The sequence below is a fragment of the Mercenaria mercenaria genome, chromosome 6, assembly GCF_021730395.1.
Source record: "Mercenaria mercenaria strain notata chromosome 6, MADL_Memer_1, whole genome shotgun sequence".
Lineage (NCBI taxonomy): Eukaryota > Metazoa > Mollusca > Bivalvia > Venerida > Veneridae > Mercenaria > Mercenaria mercenaria.
Window position 1 is genome coordinate 30,577,833 of NC_069366.1, and position 14,640 is coordinate 30,592,472.

At 37.8% G+C, this 14,640-nt stretch overlaps 1 protein-coding gene across 1 annotated transcript in view; it reads left to right on the top strand.

Moving 5' to 3' along the window:
• The window catches only part of LOC123549274 (tyrosine-protein phosphatase non-receptor type 1-like), a 33,558-nt gene that overhangs the window by 2,821 nt on the left and 16,097 nt on the right, over positions 1-14,640 (top strand). Inside the window, exons 2-8 of the mRNA XM_053545530.1 lie at positions 727-835; positions 1,468-1,577; positions 2,610-2,708; positions 3,328-3,474; positions 10,365-10,574; positions 11,436-11,648; positions 12,829-13,259. Of these exons, the coding sequence (XP_053401505.1) occupies positions 727-835; positions 1,468-1,577; positions 2,610-2,708; positions 3,328-3,474; positions 10,365-10,574; positions 11,436-11,648; positions 12,829-13,259 (1,319 nt within the window). The remainder of the gene's footprint in view (positions 1-726; positions 836-1,467; positions 1,578-2,609; positions 2,709-3,327; positions 3,475-10,364; positions 10,575-11,435; positions 11,649-12,828; positions 13,260-14,640) is intronic.

The following is a 14,640-nucleotide window of genomic DNA, read 5'->3' on the forward strand; positions in this document are numbered from 1 at the left end:
CTGGCAAGACATAATATAGTGCTGAAATGTCAAAATAGCATCATGACGTGTAACCTTGATATACAAATGTAACCGGTGAGTCCCAGTTTACACGACATTTTGATAATTATAGTGCAACTGGAACCAGAACATATGCATTATATTTAAAAAGTAAATTAACTGGGATATGTAACTGAGAAGTTAAAGTGTCAATACGACATGTGTAAATTTTCTAAAAAAACAATGATTCTAAGCAGGTATGTTCCTGTAATCCTATGACTGGTCCTATACAAACTATTGAACAATTATGTGTTATGACATAACCCTTGACTTTTTTCAGTTTTTCAGCAATGATTCAGTTGTTGTACACTTAAGATGCTGCAGCCATCTTGTTTTAAAACCTTTTGCCTGCTGGTCGCAAGTGATTCTGCCATTGCGACCAGTGCAGACCAAGATCATAGTCTGCACTGTTCACTATTTAGTCAATAAATTTTCAGTGAACACCCCTTTGAATTATAAATGGTATTGCCAGACTGATTGTAGAAATTAAGCAGAATAAAGTTTAAATCAAAATCTGTACCAAATATTCACTAACTGGGTGTGGAATAGTATATATAATCTGGTTAGCATGGACACTTGTAACACTAACAGACAAGATAAATCATAAATGCTCATTCTAGCAAATTTTTAGTTTTCCAATGGACAAAAAAGTTAGAAATTGTTTCAGTGAACTTTTTTATTTTTCAGAAAATAAAGAATGAGGCATCCCTGATCTCAATAAATGATAATCTATCTGTTGGTGAAGCCAGAAAGCCTGAAAACAGAAGTAAAAACAGATACAGAGATGTTAGTCCATGTAAGTGTTTACAGACAGTATTGTGGAACATTGATTATTTGACAATAAAACATGCTATCATGACTAACGAGTATTCAAATAAAAGAAGTCCTAAGAACATGACATTTTTGCACATAAATATTGTAGTCTATTTACTGGTATATATGTTTATTCTTACTGCATTAAGATTAAACTTCTAACGGCAGTTGGACTTTTGTCAGTTAAGATTATTATTGGTAATTTTTATGGTTTGCTTTTGCAATGGTTAAATAAAATATGAATGAATGAATATGTACTAAGTAGCTATTTCCTGGGGACACAATTGTGTCATTTCTAAATATAAATACAATAACAGTTACTGTAAAATCATGAATGTTTACTAACTTTGGATTCATGGATTCCCATGAAATAGCTGTTTTTGCCCAAACAGTGAATTTCTTGTCAACGGAATTAAGTGATTACACAGTAAAAACAATATATCTATTTGTTAGGATTTGATTTTGTGGATAGAGACAACCAAGGGATCCACAAAAATAAGTCCCCCCCTGAACTCGAATAATATCACAGTATTAGGTTTTTATCTTTTGACTTTATATCTATGCTGTCATAATCAGTATTTAAGAGTTATATGTCTTCTTTGTTTACTACTTCAGATGATCACAGTCGAGTTGTTCTGCAAAAGGTGCCAGAAGGGGACTCTGATTATATCAATGCCAGTACTATATACGTCCCTGAGTCAAACAGGACCTACATTCTGTCACAGGTTTGGGCTTCTCCACATAAGCAGTTTGCCGGTACTTTTACAAAGTCCCTTAGATACAGCACAAACCTTGAAGGTTTGAAATCCAAGACAGGCATATATAGGCTAGTTTGCCGCACTTTAAGTGACTTCAGAAAATTGTAGCAATATTATGATGTCATAAACTATAAATATTATGCCAGGGAGTAACCAAATCTTTGTCATCAGGATTTAATTTTGAACATGACAACCAAGAAAAAATATTTTACATGTCCATGTTTGCATGTTTTTCCAACCCTTGCAACACCATGGACAAAAAAACCTTGCTAGCAGTTTTTCATTCCACACTGTCCCTCGGGATAGGGAAAACCCTGCTCTATATGGGCAGGCATGTAAAGTTCTCATAATAACTCCAGTAATGTTGAAAATGGTGTTTAATCCATCAGAGCAAACAGCCTGAATTTACATCATTCTGGAAATAGCATTATTCTGTCTTTAAAGTTTTCCCATTGTAGAAAGTATCACGTAGGCAGATCAAATGTAAAAGTTCAGACAATCACGTGTCACACCTGGCGTCTTGACTTTGATCTCCAGGTTAACAAAGTTTAGCATGTTCTCTAAGTGCAAGTGTCAGATGTTTGATACATTCAAATTCAATATTGATCTTGTTTTTATGCCCCCGGCATCTACTGATGCGGGAGGCATACAGTGATTGTCCTGTCCGTCTGTCCGTACGAGGTTAACCAAATGGGACTGTTCCATCTAGCATCAGTACCCCTAACTAGAATGACTTGATACTAATGCAGATGTAACCTGTGACCATTCCTCATCTTCAGACATCACTTGACCTCAGTTTGACCTTGAACTTGACCTCGTTTTGGACTTAGGTTGCTTTGCCTTTTGCGTTTATTGAACACAGCTACTTGTTTTTTGTGTTTTGATGCAATTCTATCGGCTATTAAAATGACAATTTTAGAGTAAGGTATACACAGATTAGTTATATTGCAAATTCAGTGCAGTTATTCCTGTAAACCAGTTATGTTTTAATGATTTAAGGGTCCTCTGGAGCACACAGCTGGCCATTTCTGGCAGATGATCTGGGAACAGAATACCAAAGCCATTATAATGTTAAACAGAGTTATTGAAAAGGGAACAGTAAGTAGTGTCATTTGTTGGAATTTGAAGTCAGTACAATCAGAGGAACGGCTGAATATGTTCAGATGTCAACATGACAACAAGAATGTTTGTCAGGAATTCGAAGTTAGATTAAACTTGCTGCATGGAGTTTGCTTGAATATCTTGCTGGAGTGATTTCATCAGGATATATATTTCTTTTTGAAATCAACACCTGTATTCTGTCAAGCAATACGGTGGAAATTTGTTCTTTGAACTTGACCTGACGGACAAAATTTGTTTGTGTCATTGGTAGCTCGAGCCATTGAACAATATCCTTCATGTAGGTATTTTGACGTGATCCGACGGTGAGTTTGAGCGTAGGGTACATGTTATGTTCAAATTATCAGAGTTTGAGAGAACGCAGTTCCACTGTAATTTAGATTAGATAAATTACCTTGATTGTTTTGCTTTTGTTAATAGAGTGACTAGTGAATTCCCTTAATATTTATCAGCATTTTCCCAAAAGCTTAACCAACTATGAAGTGCAAATTCTCAACCAAACAAAACGTGTCTGTTGTTTATATAAAAAAATATCAAAGTGCAACATAAAAGTTGTGTATGAATTACCCAATCTAAAAGAATTATCTGTATTTTGCAGTTAAAGTGTCACCAGTACTGGCCGCTAGGTGAGGAAGAGGAAGAAGAGGAGCTGACTTTCGAGGAAACAAATCTGAAGGTTACACTGCAGGAAGAGCAAGGCTATCAACATTATACTGTCAGAACCTTTGATTTAGAAAATTTAGAAGTAAGTTGTTGACTTGTGGCCTTGCATACTTGTACATTTCAAGTCTTTCATTATTTTAGCCAGCCTTAGACACTTATTATACCCCCACAAAACGAAGTTTGGGGGGGTATGTAGGAGTGAGCTTGGCGGTCGGTCCGTCCGTCCGTCCGTCCGTCCGTTGGTTTTGCATGGTTTCCAGATGATAACTCATGAAAGGCTTGACCAATTTAAATAATTTTTGGTACACAGGTGTAACATCAGAAAATACAGGTCAAGTTCGAATTTGGGGTCAGTAGGTCAAGGTCACAGTGACCCTGAACAGCTAAGCAGTTTCCGGATGATAACTTGAGAACGCTTGTGCCTAGGATCATAAATTTTGGTACACAGGTGTAATATCATGAAATGCAGGTCAAATTCGACTTTGAGGTCTGTAGGTCAAGGTCACAGGGACTCAGAACAGCTAAATGGTTTCCCGATGATAACTTGAGAACGCTTGGGCCGAGAATGCTTGGGCCTAGGATCATAAATTTTGGTACACAGTGACCCGGAACATTTAAACAGTTTTCGGACAATAACTTGAGAATGCTTGGGACTAGGATCAGGAAACTTAATCTGGAGGTTGGTCATTTCAAGCAGATGACCCATATTGATTTTGAGTTCCAAAGGTCAAAGGTCATTTAAACCTTTAACGGACAATAACTTGAGAACGCTTTGGCGGAGGATCATGAAATTTCATAGGGAGGTTGATCATGACTAGCAGATGACCTCTATTGATTTTGTGGTCAGTAGGTCAAAGGTCAAGCAAGTTCAGCTTTGACATTGGCTTAGTTCTGTGACAAGGCCATATTGTGGGGGTATAATTGGTCACTCCTGTGACAACTCTAGTTTCAAACTGATTTGTTTGTTTTAGGTTTAACACCGTGTTTGTGCCCCCCCCCCCCCCAATGAGTGGTGGGGCCATATAGATTTGCTCTTGTCCGTGCATCCGTCCGTGCGAAGTTCGTGACACGCCTAGCTCAAAAAGTATTTGATATAAATTAATGAAACCTTGCATGATATGAACTTGCGCACCTTCTATTTTTCGTCTGGCTCCGCCCCCTAATTTTAGAGTTATGGCCCCTGAAATAGTCAAAAATGCACATTTTCACCTTGTGACACGCCTAGCTCAAAAGTATTTGATATAGATTCATGAAACCTTGCATGAGTCTTAATCATGATATGAACTTGCGCATCTCCTATTTTTCATTTGGGTCTGCCCCCTATTTCTAGAGCTATGGCCCCTGAAATAGTCAAAAATGCACATTTTCACCTTGTGACATGCCTAGCTCAAAAAGTATTTGATATAAATTGATGAAACTTTGCATGAGCCTTTATCATGGTATGAACTTGCGCACCTCCTATTTTTCGTCTGGCTCCGCCCCCTATTTTTAGAGTTATGGCCCCTGAAATAGTCAAAAATGCACATTTTCACCTTGTGACATGCCTAGCTCAAAAAGTATTTGATATAGATTCATGAAACCTTGCATGAGTCTTATCATGATATGAACTTGCGCACTTCTTACTTTTTATCTGGGTCCGCCTTCTATTTCTAGAGTTATGGCCCCTGAAATAGTAAAAAATGCACATTTTCACCTTGTGACACGCCTAGCCCAAAAGTATTTGATATAAATTGATGAAACCTTGCATGAATCTTTATCATGATATGTTCTTGCGCACCTCCTATTTTTCATCTGGGTCCGCCCTCTATTTCCTGAGTTATGGCCCCTGAAATAGTGAAAAAATGCACATTTTCACCTAATTATGTGCTTCAGTCAAAAAGTATTTAATGTAAATTCATGAAACCTTGCTTGAGTCTTTATCATAATGTGACCTTGCACAGTTGGCATTCTTCTTGAGAATTTTAGCGTTTATTACAGAGTTATGGCCCTTGAAATAGCCAAAATAGTGGATTTTTTGTTTGTGATGCTCATAGCTCCAAAAGTATATGGTATAGAATAATGAATCCATTTCATAATTATTTTTTTGGAGGCTATACCCCATTAAGACTGCAAACATTTGAATGATTTCCCCTTATTTGTGACAAATGTACCAGTGGGGGGCACACCCTGTGTCCTACAGACACATTCTAGTTCAACAGTATTTCAGTTATGTAATGGTGGGAAGTTAACCTAACCAGTGTTCCTGGTTAACCTTACCAGTGTTCCTGGATTCTGTACCAGTACAAACCTGTTCTCTGTAATGAATCACATGAATCAGAGGTGGAGGACACGATGTCTTTTATCAAATCGTCATGAAGAACACACCCTGCTCGGGGATCCAACTCACGGCCCTGCGATTCACTCTCCCTATTGAGCTAAGCGGGCAGGCTGCCAAACTGATTTGAATACAGATGGCTTGTATGCATGTTGTTTATGCCAAAGTAATTTAAGCTCTGTCTACTTCAGGTGCTTTTGCATGAAGTGTGAAAGTTTATCAAATTATCTATTGCACAGAGGGACTTGTATTTGGCCAGTTAACCAAGGCACTTCGGAGTTATGGCCCTTGAATTACCCAAAATCGGCCTTTTTACTCTTCAAAGGTATATTTGTAGTGAGTAAACAGTATATAAAGAGTGACTTACTATTTAGATGATTAGGCAGTTGTGGGAGACATGTGCTTTTCTCAAAAGCAACACTATTTATTTTGTGCTCTGCAGTGAAATACTGAAATATATCTGTGAAATAAAATTGATATTTTCAGTTTAAAACAGTGAATTTTCGCTGTTTAAAACAGTGAAAGTATCATTTTTAGCTCGATTATACGAAGTATAAGGAGAGCTATCCTACTCACCCTGGCGTCAGCGTCCTTCCGCGTCCCCACCTTGGTTAAAGTTTTTTTTACACTTTCTCTTTTTTCTGTAATTACTTGTAACTACTATGGATTTGCTTTAAACGTAAAATAGTTATTCCTCATCATCACCCACATCATATGGCACAAGGGCCATAACTCTCACACAAATATTTCATGAATTATCCCCCTTTTTACTTAGAATTCCAAGTTTTGATGCACTTTCACTCTATCTCCGTTATTCCTAAATGGATTTGATTCAAACTGGAAGTATTTGTTCCACATCATCTTCCACATCATATGACACAAGGCCCATAACTCTGGTGCCAATATTTAATGAATTATCCCCCCTTTTACATAAAATATCAGGTTAAAGTTTTGATGCACTTCCATTACATCTCAGTTATTACTAAATGGATTTGATTCAAACTTAAAATAGTTGTTCAACATCATCACTCACATCATATGACACAAGGGCCATAACACTTGCACCAGTATTTCATGAATTATTCTCTCTTTTTACTTAGAATTTCAGGTTAAAGTTTTGACACACTTTCACTCTATCTCAGTTATTACTAAGTGGATTTTATTCAAACTTAAAATGACTGTTCCACCTTATCACCCACATCATATGACACAAGGTGCCTAACTCTGGCACCAATTTTTCATGAATAATGCCCCCTTTTACTTAGAATTTAAGGTTAATTTTGATGCATTTTCACTATATCTCAGTTAAAATGAATTTGATTCAGACTTGAAGTAGTTGTTCCATTATCCATATCATCACCCACATCATATGACACAAGGTGCATAACTCTTGCACCAATATTTTATGAATTATGCCCCCCTTTTGCTTAGAATTATACTTATATAGGGTTTTGATACACTTTATCTTTACCTCTCTTATTACTTAATATTTTTGACACAGACTATAGCTATTGTGCAATATCTTCATCCACCATTGGAGTCATTAAACACTCCAGTGACAGCTCAAGTTCCTCTGATGTGCCCAGTTTCACTATCCAGCATCGAAAAATATACTCCAATAAAGATATAGATGTATAAAAATACTAACAGGATCATGAATATATACATTCTATCATAATAAAATGTAAAAGAAATCAGGAAACATGATAACACTATTCACAGTTTTTCTGCAAGGATATCCTGACGTCATGCTGTGACATCACGATGTGATGCACGTGAACTTGTGCGGACAAGCTGGATATAATTTTGTTAAAACCATTGAAAATACATTAAATAAATAGAAAATTTGTCTGTTACAGTTTAAGATCGAAATAGTTTTCACTCGTGAACAAGTTAATTTACATTTTCACTGCGCCACTCGTGAAAATATTGCATTATGGTGTTCACTCGGTGAAATATATTTCGATCTTACGCTTAAACAAATACCCTCTATGTCTTTAACACTTAACATTCAGTTGTCAATGTTCTTGTGGAAATACTATTGTTTGATAACTTGTCATTCCCACATAATCATTTAGTCTCCACGGTTACGAAAAGACATAGTTTACTAAGTTGCTTCGCTATGTAAAAGTTACTTGTAGCAAACTGGCTGTTATCGAACATAAGTTTTGAAGAATGTATTTTGAATTCTTGTTTTCCACAATTTCCTTGAAGAGGGTACATAGTGTCTGAGTCTAATATATACCAGTACCCCTTTTATCTTTCTGCTATACAAGATAAAACAAAATAAAGCAATCAGCTTGTTACAACTTCCAGTACAGTCTAACCTGTCTTAAGCAGCCAGCCAGGGGATGCAGACAATTTGGCCGCTGAAGCCAGGTGACCGCTGATCGGGGGTGCAGCCAGTATATGTGTTTTTCAGACTTCCACCAGTTTAGCCTTTAGGCCCATTTCTTTTTCAGTTTCTATTATTATTTTACCAAGATACCTTGACGTGCATTTGCCTTTGTAATACGAATTGTCTTCTAAGCAATCTAAAAATCCAGTGTGATTTTTTTAATAACAAAAATTGTTACAGACAATTTTCCAACTTCAAAACAAGTTTGGTTTACAATTTTCGCCATTTTGGTAAGGGAAGCTACTCTCCGCGCTTACTGTCTACGCTAAAATCTAATATCGCTGTTATGTTCCATAAAAGATCGAGAGGTTTATATTTCTTTCAAACACAATAATTTTCGTATAAATTTAATAGTCTTTTGATGAAAGAAATATAAAGAATCACAAATATTATGCTTCTAATTAGATATCGAGTGTTATCTTTAACCGAGATCAAACTGTGAACAACAAAATTGGTGACACGCTAATTGCCGATAATTACTGGCCATTTGATCGGAACAAAAAAGGGATCACATCTTTGGTTATCAGTTTTAATTGATAAGCTCATGTAATTTTGGCGTCCGTGTGGTGAAGTCACGCGAGACTTAGCAATCACTTGATTCTCAAAAATCGGGTATCGTCGGCGATCATCGCCTAAAAATAATTTGTTTTGGAAGAAACATGGCCGCTGAAAGGGGTCAAATACGGCAGTCGGGAGGCAATTTTAGTGGCCGCGGACAGGAGGTGGCCGCAGAATAAAGTGAAAAATAGAGGAAAATCCATCGGGGGCGTCTTAAAATGACCGCTAAACGGAGGTGACTGCTAATCGGAGGTGACCGTTAGTACAGGTTAGACTGTACTTAAGGATTTTTTAAAACAATTTTTTTTTTCACAACTTTTTATCAGATTTGCAATAACTGTATGGAAAATGATGTAACTAAGAAACTTAAAGAACCTACAGCTAACCAGAAAATGAAGTCTCACCCCCCCCCCCCCACGCACTGGGAGAGACATATTGTTTTTGGGGTCACTCCATCAAAGATCAAGGTCACAGGGGCCTGAACATGGTTTTTATTAGCTCATCTGATTTTTTGAAAAAAAATTGATGAGTTATTGCACACATGAGCGGTTGCCCTGCGTCGGCGTTGCCTGGTTAAGTTTATGTTTAGGTCAGCTTTTCTCCTAAACTATCAAAGCTATTGCTTTGAAACTTGGAATACTTGTTCACCATCAAAGCTGACCCTGTATAGCAAAAACATAACCCCATCTGCTTTTTGCAAGATTTATGGCCCCTTTTGTACTTAGAAAATATCAGATTTCTTGGTTAAGTTTTATGTTTAGGTCAACTTTTCTCCTAAACTATCAAGCTGTTGTTTTGGAAACTTGGAATACTTGTTCACCACATAAGCGAACCCGAACATCAAGAAACAAAAACTCCATCTTGCTTTTTGCAATAATTAAATTGCCCCTTTTTTGGACTTAGAAAATCAGTTTTCCTTGGTTAAGTTTTATGTTTAGGTCAGCTTTTAATCCTAAACTATCAAAGCTATTCCTTAAAACTTGCAACACTTGTTCACCATCATAAAGCAGACCCGTACAGCAAGAAACATAACTCCACCCTGCTTTTTGCAAGATTTATGGCCCCTTTTGACTTAGAAAATATCAGATATCTTGGTTAAGTTTTATGTTTAGGTCAATTTTTCTCTTAAACTATCAAAGCTATTGCTTAAAACTTGCAGCTCCTGTTCACCATCATAAGCTGACCCTGTACAGCAAGCAACATAACTCCATCCTGCTTTTTGCAATAATTATTGCCCCTTTTGGACTAAGAAAAATCATTTTCTTGGTTAATATTAGTTTAAGTCAACTTTTCTCATAAACTATCAAAGCATTGCTTAAAATTTGCAACAGTTTTTCACACCATCATAAGTGGACACTGTACATCAAGAAACATAACTCTATCCTGCTTTTTGCAAGAGTGATGGCCCTTTTTAGACTTAGAAAATCATGGGTAGGACAAATTTCTATTATACAAAAAAAATCAGATGAGCGTCAACACCCGCAAGGCGGTGCTCTTGTTAAACATGTGGCAAGTCAGAAGGAGAAAAGGACAGTAAAACTGTTTATTTTAACCCAAGGATATACAATACAGAGAGAAAAAATGCAGGTTGGCTAAAAGGGCAAACAGGGTGCAGAAGAATCAGGAACAGGCAGTACATGATGCCATTTGTTTCTGATGAAGGAATTCTGTTTTAGAAATTAAAGTTTGAATTCTTTTTCAGACGAGTGAAGTTAGAGAAGTCTATCACTTTCATTACATCACATGGCCAGATTTCGGGGTACCCTCTTCTCCAGTTTCCTTTCTCATGTTTCTCGAGGCTGTTAGACAGAAGGGGGTACTGGAGCAAAATGTGGGGCCAGCAGTTATACACTGTAGTGCAGGGATTGGCCGCAGTGGAACATTTTGTCTAGTGGATTCTGCTTTGGTGCTGGTATGTAATAATGCAGCTTATTCAAATGAGCCACACCATGAGAAAACCAACATAGTGCATTTGCGACCAGCATGGATCAAGACCAGACTGCGCAGATGCGCAGGCTGGTCTGGATCCATGCTGGTCGCAAAGTCTGGTCAGGATCCATGCTGTTCGCTTTCAAAGCCTGTTGCAATTAGAGAAATCGTTAGCGAACAGTATGGATCCTGACCAGACTGCGCAGATGCGCAGGCTGGTCTGGATCTATGCTGGTCGCAAAGGCACTATGTTGGTTTTCTCATGGCATGGCTCAAATCATGTTTCACTAACACTGTTTTAATTTTAAAAAAGGCTTATATAAAACTTATAATGGTTGAAAAAAATATTAGTAGCTAGAAAATTATGTATTGGTGTTTATTTGGTATGAGAATCGCTGTGGAAAGCAGGAGAAGAAATTTTTTAATCATGGTCAGTATTACTTTGCAAGGTACTTGCCATCATTATAGAATTGGTACACTGAAGGAGAATCAAAGAACCTGTAGATCAGTCTTTACTGCAAAATTCTCTAATTTTATGAGCTTGAAAATTTCATGGTTTTGGAAAAAAATAGTATTTTGTAAGAACATGAGCAGATGATGAAACTGCAAAATTCCTGAAAATTTGTTAGGAAAGACAATGAATTAACAGTACTATGTTTTTGATTAAAGTAGAAAGTTGAAGTAGCAAAGAAGCGGGGAATCTGAGAGGCTTCCCATTTAGAACTTAATTTGCTGCAGGAAAAGTAGCATAGGCCTCGGGCCACTATCTGGGGGAAATCCCTGCCCTCTGGCCCTTAATGAAACCCTTATAGCATCTGAAATGCAGATATTTTCCCTTTATTAGGTTGAGAAGAGTGGAACATTGGAAGGAATTGACATCAAGTCTCTACTGATCTCAATGAGATCATACAGAATGGGTCTGATACAGACGGCAGAGCAGCTCAAATTCTCTTACGCAGCTATCATTGCTGGAGCACGGAAAGTGCTTGCCCTAGCTGGTGATAGAGATGCTGGTAATAGGGAAGTCAACAACGTACTTGACGACTACTTATATGTGGTAAAAATACAAACTATGTTGGACATTTTCTTTGTAACATCCTATGGCATGCTGTACTTTTTGCCACATGTTAATGCAGCTAAAGCATATAGATCAAAATCGCTACTTTTTGATGTAAATTATATGTAAACAGTCCGGTTACTGCTGATATTATTGAAAACAGCCGACTCATGTATTGCAAAGTATTGTTTTATTTTTCAAAGTAACTATTAACTAGTCAAACCCATCATATTTGATGAAATTTGTAATTTCTTCATACCTGTGTTGTGTTTATCAGAACTGGAACACATTTATGGAGTTAAATAAGGTGTTATTTATTGTAAAACATGGACAGTTGTCAATAATTTGTAGCCACAAAACCTGGGACTCAATCATATTTGGCTGGGACTTAACATTTTGGGAGTACCGAGTCCCAGTGACTCATTGAAATTATCAGAAAACACGAACACTGGTGTACATGTATATAACTTGTTACTGTGTGCAAGAGTATACGTCAGTATAAAGTTCAGCTTTCCATTTTTCCATTGATAAAACCAGTTTTAGCTTGAAATGAAAGGGGCAAAAAATGGGTTGCCTTAGTTCATCATTTAACACAGCCACAGTAGGTGTTATTGTCACCTAATTTTTATCACAAACGTTTCTAAATCACTTGCCCCTCATCGATGTGGGTTCGAGCCTCACTCGGGGCGTTGAATTCTTCATGTGAGGAAGCCATCCAGCTGGCTTACGGAAGGTCGGTGGTTCTACCCGGGTGCCCGCTCGTGATGAAATAATGCACGGAGGGGCACCTGGGGTCTTCCTCCACCACATAAGCTGGAAAGTCACCATATGACCTATCATGTGTCGGTGCGACGTTAAACCTAACCTTTATATACTCAAAGTTTCAAATTCCATCTGTATTAGTAGAGAAACAACGTTGAATTGCTACTAAGTATAATAACCTTAAATATGCTGGCGGCAAGTGATTTTGCCTTTGCGACCAGTGCAGACCAACATCAGCCTGCACATGGTCTGCGCTGGTCCTGCGGTGATCATGGTCTGCACTGGTCACTATTCAATCAGTAAATTTTCATTGAACACCCCTTCGAATAATAAATGGTACTGTCCAAATTGAATGATGGGCCATTCCATTTTAAAAACTTGGCAGGGTAAGGGTTAAAATTTAGCTTTATTTTGATAGAGAGATGAAGCACCACCCCCACCCCCTCAAAGGGTAGAGTCCCTGTCAGCAAACAGACGAGGACAGAATCCGCCACCCCCTCCTCCAAGGAGCTACCCTGGGGATGAGGAGCCTGCTGCAAAACATCCTAAACTTGACTCGACGACAGATATACCTCAGAAACTCCAGAGAGAACATGTCATGGGGGGAACGAATGATTTAGACTCAGAAAGTGATAAGAGTGGTACTAGAACTTTACCCACTGGGGGCAGAGATGAAAATAGGCAGCTTGAAAAACAGGACTCTGAAAATAATAATCCAAATAAGGAAGGGGAGGTAACAAAAGATGAAGAGAAGAGGAGTAGGGACAGTGGAGGAGGGTGTCAACAGGTTGAGGGTGGAAATGGAGAACCAGAGCAGCACACAGGGAACTCGGTATCGGAGCATGTCAGGTAAGAATGGTTGTATATTTTAATGTGTATTCTAATTCAGAAGCTTCTCTTGTTAATGTCTAAGGGCCTTTCTTTTGTAGTTGATTAGAGGGAGCACAACACAGGGATCACACAGGGTACATGTATTTTTTTCTCTGAGCCACTGCTTTTTCCGAAACGATAAAATTATACGGCCAACAACTGCAAAGCACATAGCATTGACGTTCTTGTAGGACTACCAAAGTACTCGTACCACATGAGAAATTAATGCATTTATTGAATCTTTCTACTTTTTAAAAAGCTATTTTGTTTAACTTCTAAAATTATTTTTGATAAACATCTGCCATTTAATAAAAAGAGTTTTGAAAATCACATTTAAAACAAAGATGTCAATACAGAAGAAATTTTTTAAGCTGTTCGCATTTTAAGTTGTCTTATTTTGCACATTGTTTAAAAGTGGGTGGGGTTTGATGCCTTTGCATGTTTTCTCGAAAAATGCTTCAAAATAAGAGCTGCTTTTGCAACAGTTGTCATATTTTTCTTGAATGCAGACTTTTTTAGCTCACGTGTCACAAAGTGACAAGGTGAGCTTTTGTGATCGCGCGGTGTCCGTCGTCCGTCCGTGTGTGCGTCCGTAAACTTTTGCTTGTGACCACTCTAGAGGTCACATTTTTCATGGGATCTTTATGAAAGTTGGTCAGAATGTTCAGCTTGATGATATCTAGGTCAAGTTCGAAACTGGGTCACGTGCCTTCAAAAACTAGGTCAGTAGGTCTAAAAATAGGAAAACCTTGTGACCTCTCTAGAGGCCATATATTTCAGGAGATCTTCATGAAAATTGGTCAGAATGTTCACCTTGATGATATCTAGGTCAAGTTTGGAACTGGGTCACGTGCTTTCAAAAACTAGGTCAGTAGGTCTAAAAATAGATAAACCTTGTGACCTCTCTAGAGGCCGTATATTTCATGAGATCTTCATGAAAATTGGTCAGAACGTTCACCTTGATGATATCTAGGTCAAGTTCGAAACTGGGTCACGTGCTGTCAAAAACTAGATCAGTAGGTCAAATAATAGAAAAACCTTGTGACCTCTCTAAAGGCCATTTTTTTTTATGGGATCTGGTTGAAAGTTGGTCTGAATGTTCATCTTGATGATATCTAGGTCGTTTTCGAAACTAGGTCAGGTGCGGTCAAAAACTAGGTCAGTAGGTCTAAAAATAGAAAAACCTTGTGACCTCTCTAGAGGCCATATATATCATGAGATCTTCATGAAAATTGGTCAGAATGTTCACCTTGATGATATCTAGGTCAGGTTAGAAAGTGGGTCACGTGCCCTCAAAAACTAGGTCAGTAGGTCAAATAATAGAAAAACCTTTTGACCTCTCTAAAGGCCATATTTTTCA